This window comes from Callorhinus ursinus, unplaced genomic scaffold (assembly GCF_003265705.2).
Source record: "Callorhinus ursinus isolate GAN/ISIS: 27379988/994484 unplaced genomic scaffold, GSC_fseal_2.0 scaffold17, whole genome shotgun sequence".
Taxonomy (NCBI): Eukaryota; Metazoa; Chordata; class Mammalia; order Carnivora; family Otariidae; genus Callorhinus; species Callorhinus ursinus.
In genome coordinates, this window is record NW_027397079.1 from 37,059,684 (window position 1) to 37,068,685 (window position 9,002).

General features: G+C 38.6%; 1 protein-coding gene and 1 pseudogene across 1 annotated transcript in view; both read left to right on the top strand.

Annotated features, from left to right (window-relative positions):
* Positions 1–257: 257 nt before the first annotated feature.
* On the top strand, positions 258–753 carry LOC112834829 (proline-rich protein 3 pseudogene; annotated as a pseudogene).
* A 2,995-nt stretch (positions 754–3,748) lies between these two features.
* The window catches only part of IDO1 (indoleamine 2,3-dioxygenase 1), a 14,825-nt gene continuing 9,571 nt past the window's right edge, over positions 3,749–9,002 (top strand). Inside the window, exons 1-3 of the mRNA XM_025886295.2 lie at positions 3,749–3,932; positions 7,892–7,987; positions 8,105–8,224. Coding sequence (XP_025742080.2) covers positions 3,762–3,932; positions 7,892–7,987; positions 8,105–8,224 — 387 coding nt within the window. The 5' untranslated portion in view covers positions 3,749–3,761. The remainder of the gene's footprint in view (positions 3,933–7,891; positions 7,988–8,104; positions 8,225–9,002) is intronic.

Here is a 9,002-nt window from a genome sequence, read left to right on the forward strand (position 1 = left end):
TTTCTGAAGGGGTGCCTGGGGGTTCAGTTCATTAAACATCTGACTCTTGATCTCTGCTCAAGTTTTGACCTCAGAGTTTAAAAAAAATTTTAAAAAGTGTTTTTTTGACACCACGTGAAAGGGATTTTCAATGAGATATGGTTATTACTGAAGAAAAATCAAGATAAATGAGGACTGAGGATCAGTTGAGAATGTATTTTCAGAAATAAGAAAAGGGTAGCCCTCCAAATCCCGCTACAGCCATTGCCGCAACCACGATGCCGAATTGAAAGAAGCAGAATCAGCAGCAGCCGCCGCCACCGCAGCAGCCCCCGCTGCCAGAGCGGGAAGAGACTGGAGACGAGGAGGATGGGAGTCCCATTGGAACACCCAGCCTTCTGGGTCCTCCCCCATGGCCAATGAAAAGCGTGGACCAGACCATGGGGGTACTTCCAGGGGAGGCTTTCACAAAGAGCAGAGAAATCCTTGAAGGCTCAAAAGTTGGTCTCTTATCAAAAATACCTGCCCACCCAAGGATGGCCCCCAAGTTGTGGAAGACAAATCCAACCGCCCTGTCTGCCAACACTTTGCCAAAAAGGGCCACTGTCGATATGAGGACCTCTGTGCCTTCTACCATTCAAACGTCAATGGACCTCCTCTGTAAGACTGTGCCTTCCCATCGAGGCTGGAAGGAGCCCTCTGACCTAGCGGCCATGTATTTCCCTGTGGCCCTGTGATGGCTACTGTGAGGCTGTTCCACCACCACCCTCAGTCAGTGACACCCACCCCCATCCCCCAACACCCCAATTTGGGGTCCAGAGCTGTGTTTCATCATTGATACCCAGTGTGTGGGCTTTCTTCTGATCCAGCCTCCAGAGACTCGTCTTCAGGACCCCATCTTTGCTCCCTTCAACTGCCTCCTGGATCCTCTTCCCCCTCGCCAACTGACTGCTGAGCAGGAAACCTCTTTGGTGCTGTTTCTTGTGCATTTGTCCACCCAGCCCCCGGTACTGCCCTCAATTCCTGAGAGCCCTGGAGCAGTTTCCTAGCATTCTCCTCTTCTAGCTGCTTGTTTTAAGTCTTTTTCATGTGACGGCCCCTACCCCCAAAGTTGCCAGTTGCTCTGTGAAACTCACCAGCGGGAGTCAAGTATGGATGACTGGTGCAGAGTTACTCCCTGAAAGGCCACTCTCCCTGCTTTTGGATTTTGTAGTTTCTCCGTCAGTAGCATGATCCCCACCACTCTGGTCTGTGATCACTGAGCTTTGTGAAACTGCATCCCCTCGTACGTAGCCTTTCTGAGTGTCCATGGCATCTTTGTGACTTCCCAACAGTAGAGTAAGTTTTTCTGCCAAAATGAGTGAGGCTCTTGGTGCCCTCTAGACTTTCCACACCTCTCAACATGGGAGAATTGTGAAACTTTCCACAGGACTGCCTCCCTGGTCTCCCCATTCTCCTGGTGTCGGTTTTCCTGGGTTTGACACAAGCCCATGAGATGTCCTCTGAAGCCTCTGACGGGCTACGCTATTTCCTCTCCAGCCCACTTTAGTTAGAGTACGTCATTGTGAGACCACCAGCCCTTTCATCTGAATTCTGTGAATCTCCACCCGGCCTACCTTTGGGTGGAACCTGGACAGTACTGTCGCCCGCATCTAACCTTCTTCCCTACATCCCTGGCACTGGTTGTTTTCTGTGAAAACAGCAGTGAACAGTTTCAGTTTTGAACTGGCCCTGAGGAAATGGGTCAGGAGTTGTGTGGCAAGAAGGAAGGATGAGAGTCGTTGGAGGCCTGAGAATGACTTTTTTTTCTTTTTAACATTTTTTTATATTAGTAATAAATGCAGTGGAAACGAGCAAAAAAAAGAAATATGAAAAGGGTAAAAGTGTGTAGATAGAGATAAATAAGCAGAGAATAAAGTAGGATACTAAAATATTATTGTTTCTGCAGTCAAAGTTAGGATGGATTTCTTAAAGATTGATTGATTGATTGATTGATTATTATAGAGAGAAGGTGTGTGAACATGCACGAGAATGGGAAGGGGCAGAGGACTGAGGGCAGGGCCTGAAGTGGAGCTCAATCTCACCACCATGAGATCATGACCCTGAGATCATGACCTGAGCCAAAGTCAAGAGTTGGATGCTTGGGGCACCTGGGTGGCTCAGTCGGTTAAGCGGCTGCCTTCGGCTCAGGTCATGATCCCAGAGTCCTGGGATCAAGCCCTGCATCGGGCTCCCTGCTTGGTGGAGAGCCTGCTTCTCCCTCTCCCTCTGTCTGCTGCTCTGCTTGCTTGTGCTCTCTCTCTATCTCTGTTAAATAAATAAAAATCTTAAAAAAAAAAAAGAGTTGGATGCTTAACCAACTGAGCCACCCAACCCCCGCAAAAGTAGGACAAATTTAATGAAGTAGTTGGATAAGCAGAGTCAAGAACTTTTTATCAAGCCATGCTTCTTAAAAAAAAAAAAATCAATCTTCAGAAACTTTTCCAAGACAGAATTATCTGAAACTCCATTACATGTATCTGTTTTGATTCACCCACGAAAAAATTCAGGTACAAAGAGTGAAAAACCATAGAAATAACACGTTCTCTAATTCTTAAAAGTTTTTTGGAATTTTTGGCTTTCATATAGATATGATAACACAACATGATACTTTTTTTTGTTTGTTTCTTTTGCCTTGGGCCTGGTTTCAGAAATATCAGCATAAGTAATCATTCATTTTGAAGATGCATAGCCAAGTGTTCTCTTTGCTGTATAATTTTGGTTTCAATTTCTCTTACTTTTATCATAAAGAGACCATATTCTTATAAAACTACATGTTAAAAACGAAAAACAACTCATGATGTAATAGGAAAGAATAGTGTGATAACTATTCTAGAATGCAAAATCATGCACCAATAAAAGTGATTTCAAGTACTGATAAGCTGGATGACAGAACAGCATTCTTATAATGTACTGAACACTAACTCCTGGTTTCTGCTTTGGTTCAGCTTTATTAAGATCAAACAATGCCTGTAAGGGACCACAGAACTGCATGCACCCTCAAAAACTTTTACCAAATGCAATTTTAATAGAAAGATTTTCAAGGTATTTAATCCTTTATTTAAACTTGTAACACATCACAAATTCTCCAAATGTGAAAGACTGTTGCCTCATCATCTGTCCTTAGCAGTCAAATATAGTAGAGATGCAGAAAAGTCTTCCTTAAAAGGACTCAGGAATAATAAGAAGACAGAACTGTTATCATTGTGAGCACAGATAAAAGACTGGGTAAGAAAATGGGGGTGTAGAGGGGTACAATCTTAATTCCTCATGTGCTTCCACTTTTTTTCTAGTTCAGAGTCATTGACTAATAGTTCAATGTACCACAGGTTGCATTTTATGGCTGCCGAAATAACACACTGATATTTCATAGAACCCTGGAGATTTTAAGGAAAGCCAATGACAGTGCTGACTAAATGATAGTTTAGGACTTGAGCCAGGTCAAATTCATTATCTTAATTCAAAGATTTAAAAGGTCCCATAAAACATGTTTTTTTCTGGTTACCTATTTTCATTGTTTTTGTGATTTCAGTTTCTTTCTGACTTCCCCAATGGGAGTAAACAGATGCTATTCCCACTGATAAACATTTCATAGGAACATAAGCTTTCAGTTTCTTCTTATGATGAATAGTGATGCTTTCATGGTTTCATTGTTTATCAAATTACAAAGAAAGAAAATGAAACTATTCCAAAAATGGAAGTCATTTCTTACCACCTACGTGATAAGTTTGTGGTCATTGGCTATGGCAAACTTTATAATGAATAGATGCTCTGAAACCCCATCAAACTCAGGAGGACCAAAGGAGGAAACTGCAAGGATGGCACATAATAGACTTCTTATGGAAAGTTCTCAGGAAATTTTTGAAAAATACCATATAGATGAAGAGGTGGGCTTCGCTCTGCCAAATCCACTGGTAAGATGGGGCACTAAGATATGGGCAAAAATGTTTTATTATCATTGTTTACCTGGACAAGTTTACTTCTATTGAACAAATGTAGTTCAGTAATTTTTACTAAACAAATGGATAAGGCAGTGCCAAAATTAGAGGCAGAGTTTTAAATAAATATTTCATACTTAAAATTTTGCCTAGAAATTTAGTATTAAATGCACTTTTTAGCTACCTTATGCAGATAAGGAAAGTGATGAGATAAGGAAACTATAGAAGCATTTTGGTTTAATACAACTGTATTTTTGGAGGGCATTTTGAAAAAAACCAAAGTAATAAATGATCCATGAGTCAAAGGAACCCCCTTTCTTGGCTGATATACCTTAAATTGTATGAAGTGTATGTTACTGCTTTGATTAGGTTTTTGAGATGGTATATCAAGCAACTGTGTGTTGTATTAATACTGCTTGTTGTTACTAAGCATGAGTCAAGTGAGTCTAAGCTACCTTTTTTTCTTTTTACAAGCTTTGCCTACAAATAGCAAGACATGTAGAGTAAATGTTTGCCTTTAAAACTACATTTTTCTAAGTTGTATTCCAAAGAATGCCATGAAAACCCTCTTATTATCTACTTCAATTATTAAATATTTATATAACAATTTATTAAGCAATTTACAAATATTCTTACTCCATCTTCACAACCATCCTAAAAGTTATCCTAAATTTTCCTGATGAGAAATTTAAGCCAGGCAGAATTTAGGTAATTACCCAAACTCACACAGCTAACAATGACAGGGATGGAATGTGAACCTGACTAGTCTGGCTCCAGAGTCCATGACCTTAAAATTATTATAATATGCTGCTTCTCTTAAGAGAAGAAGATATTGTGACGCTGGGTGGCTCAGTCGGTTAAGTGTCTGCCTTCGCCTCAGATCATGATCCCAGGGCTCTGTGATCGAGCCTCGCATTGGGCTCCCTGCTCAGCGGGGAGCCTGCTTCTCCCTCTGCCTGCCACTCTGCCTATCTGTGCTCTTTCTCTATCTCTCTGTCAAATAAATAAAATCTTAAAAAGAGAGAGAGAGAGAGAGAGAAGAAGATATCATAAGGCATTACTTCTTCCCTACCCCACTTTTGGGTTTAATAAGGTTCATGAAATTCCATATGATTTCTAGGAACCAGTTACATGTTGTGACAATTCTATATACAAGTATATATCTATTTATTATAGCTCAAACAAAGTCTGTATTCTAGAGGACATCTTTTATCTTAGAAAGCAAGAGACAATGAGCGAGGAAGGCGCAGAGGGAGAGAGAATCTCAAGCAGACTCCCCACTAAGCCCAGAGCCTGATGCAGGGTTCGATCTCACTACGCTGAGATCATGACCTAAGCCAAAACCAAGGGCTGGACACTCAACTGACTGAGCCACCCAGGCACCCCTAGAGGGCATCTGTAAATGCAGCAAATATATTTTTAGTAGAGATCCAATTTAACTGTACTTAGAGATAACATTCTGTAAATACCTTATATAATACAGGCAAATCTAAAGCAAATTCTTCCTCCCAATCTAATTCTTCTCTTCAAATTATTAAGTTAATTTAATGTTATTGCTAAAAGTACCTAGTTTACCTTATATTGGCAAATCAGTAATACTCAGACTTGTTACTCCTCCATTCAAGCACACCAAAGTGCCAGAAGAAGATGGTTTTGAAAATATACTTATCAGTGGTACAAGAACAAAAATCTTTTCCAGAAACTGTGAAACCTCGTATCATTTTTCCCCCACAGTAAGTTCTCTTAAAAATTAAGACATTATGATAGTTACAGAGACCTCTAGAATAGATCCCAAGGGGTAAAGCAAAACCCTCAAACCAAAGCAAAACAAAACCGTTCCCGAACTACTTAAAAAACAATGTTGCTACTTAAGATGCTTAGGAAGTTAGATTATGTCCTGAAACAAAAATAAATTAGGGCCTACTTTTATTTCTTCACTGAAGATCTTTCCTGGAAATTATAAACTCAAAAATATCCATTTCACCTCTTATAATCTATCAGCTTTTTATTCCAAAGGAAAATAATGTGTCTTCCAGTTCCACATAGATACAAAATACATTCTCTAATCTAACAGAAGTTGAATGACCCTCTGTGTTATTCTTCATTGATTCATATTATACCATTTAAACACTCTCCAAACCAGAAGTATATATATATTTTTTAAAGATTTTTTTTTAAAGATTTTATTTACTTATTTGACAGAGAGAGAGATAGCGAGGGCAGGAACACAAGCAGGGGGAGTGGGAGAGGGAGAAGCAGGCTTCTCCTGCAGAGCAGGAAGCCTGATGTGGGGCTGGATCCCAGGACCTGGGGATCATGACCCAAGCCGAAGGCAGATGCTTAACGACTGAGCCACCCAGGCGCCCAAAGATTTTATTTATTTATTTGCTTACTTATTTGAGAGAGAGAAAGAGACATAAGCAGGGGTAGCGGCAGGCAGAGGGAAAAGCAGGCTCCTCGCTGAGCAGGGAGCCCGATGCGGGACTCAATCCCAGACCCTGGGATCCTGACCTGAGCTGAAGGCAGACGCTTAACCGACTGAGCCACCCAGGCGTCCCTGAACTAGAAGTATATTACTGATTGAATTTTACATCTGTCAAATAGGTAGTCATGATATATAACAACAACAAAAATTCCATTATTTGGGGAAAATAGTAACAACCAAAAATTCAGTTGTGCTACATAGTAAAACACACAACAAAAAAAAGATATATGTATTACTAAAAACACTAGATGATATAGCATTTGTGTAGTTAGGGAGAAAAATTCGGAGAAACAAGAAAGGTGACTATCTAGTGCTTGGATCTTTCATTGTTAAACATCTGCCCTAACGGACAAAGCCTGGCTGATTATATGCAGCAGGTGAAAATGTTTGAATTTTATGTTACATTTTTGTCTTATAGCTTACTTATAATATTAGCTTCATTTTGTAGCTTAAAACTTCACCCACGTTGGTGTGAGTTGATCTCTCTATTTTTGCTATGTCTCCGTAGTTCAGTATGGATGACCTGAAGGACATGTCTGGAAACAGCTTAATGAAGGAGGCATGGGGAAAGAGCATATGGCAAGTTGTTCAGAGATCTGAATCTCATTTCAGGATGTTGTCTAGGTCTTTTGTTTGCATGTTTTCCCTTGAGATCAAAATATAAATATAATAAAATCCAAGGAGACACTTTTGTTTGGCTTTTATTTGCACTTACTGGGTGAAATATAAGTCTATAGTACCAAAGCAAGCAATCAATATGTAAATATACAGTATCTCCTACATGTCCAGTACTGTCCCAGGTTCTGTAAGAAATATAAAATTAAAAGCATGATAAAATCCTTGCCATCACGTAGTGAGATTTTGAAAGAGCTTTTTCAAAGGTGGAAACAAATGTTCATTCACAACAAACTATATATTCAAAACAACTTCATAAACTGAGCTTTATTTTCCTTATTTATGAAATGGAGATAACAATCAACATTTTAGGTCATTATAATGTTTAAATATTTATTGAGCAAAATGCCTAGTCTGTTGCTGACATCTAATAAATCTCATTTTTTTTCCATTCAAAAAAACTTAAAATTTAGCCAGGAAAAAATAAATAGCAGATAACAATAAATTACTTAACAATGTAAAGGTATAATGCATAGGATGCATAATTGGGGTTGTAAGTGTAGCCTGGAATAATCAGGATGATTTTAGTGGAACTTTTGAGGTGACCTGTGAAAAAGAGGCAGCAGGTAAGAGTGTTTGAGGAGAAGAAAAGAAGGTCACGAGCCCTGGGTGTGCAGGTGGTAATGCAGGGACCGTAGTTACTGGACAGGTAAGTGTGTGACAGGACAGCATTGCACAGAACTGATCTAGAGGCAAAGTAGACTATCAGTCAGAAGCAAAACTGCTTTGTAAAAATTTTTGCTACTAAATAAAAGTCCCATTTCTTTTTTTCAAGGAGGAGCTACCTCCGCCTTATGATGAATGGGTTTCCATCGCTAAAAATCTGCCTGAACTGATTGAGAAAAATGAACTACGTAAAAAAGTTGACCAGGTTTGGAAAAGCATTACATTCATCTTCCTCTATTATAGCTTCTTAACATTTTTACCTTGGCTTTGAAGCTGTGCTGTCACCTGTATTGATTTGAGTCAACCTCTCTTTTATTCTCAGTTAAAAAATCACAGTATTGATGCCCTTAGAGATCACAAGTCGCAGCGCCTTGCCCATCTGGCCCTGGGGTATATCACCATGGCATACGTGTGGAATCAAGGTGATGGAGATGTTCGAAAGGTTTGAAAATTTTTTGGTATTTCTTAGGCTACATGACAATTTACATCCAATTTAATGTAAAAAACATTCTAAAAGTATTATAACTAGATTTTGTGATGCTTGGGTAACAAAAAAATTAAAAGGAAAACAATCATTCACTGATTTAACATGCCAACTGCTGTCATTGTTGGATTTTTAATCTCTTACTTATGTAACACCCTTGTTCCAGCCTGTGTATATAGATGTACGTTCTGTGTCTTTCACTGAAATTTACTGTAAGCATTTCTTAGTTATTACACAATCCTTTTAGTCATCATTTGAAATCACTTTATAGTTTTTCATTGAGTTCCTGAACTTTATTTATTCAATCCTCTATTGATAAATACTGTACTTGTTTTTAATATTTTACCATTGTAAACAACATGATAATCAACATATTTGAATATGAAACATTTTCTCTATTTATGAGTTGTGGGAGATATGAACATATTATGGCTTTTCTTAGTGTTAAAATGCTATCTTACATCTGTCAACTTGGAAGAACATATGGGTTTCACTCTATTCTCATCAACAGTAGATAACTTTAGATTTAAAATACTATTTTAAATCTTGTATTTTATTTGGCAACCCTAATTACAAGAAACCAATACAGACTGTAATACCAACTCTTTAAACCACAAAGAGATAAAATAGATTCCAGAAGCATCTTCTGTCATTTAGGGAATATTTTTCCCCTTTTTGACAAAGGGGAAAATTAAATTAAATTAAATTAAATTAAATTAAATTAAATTAAATTAAA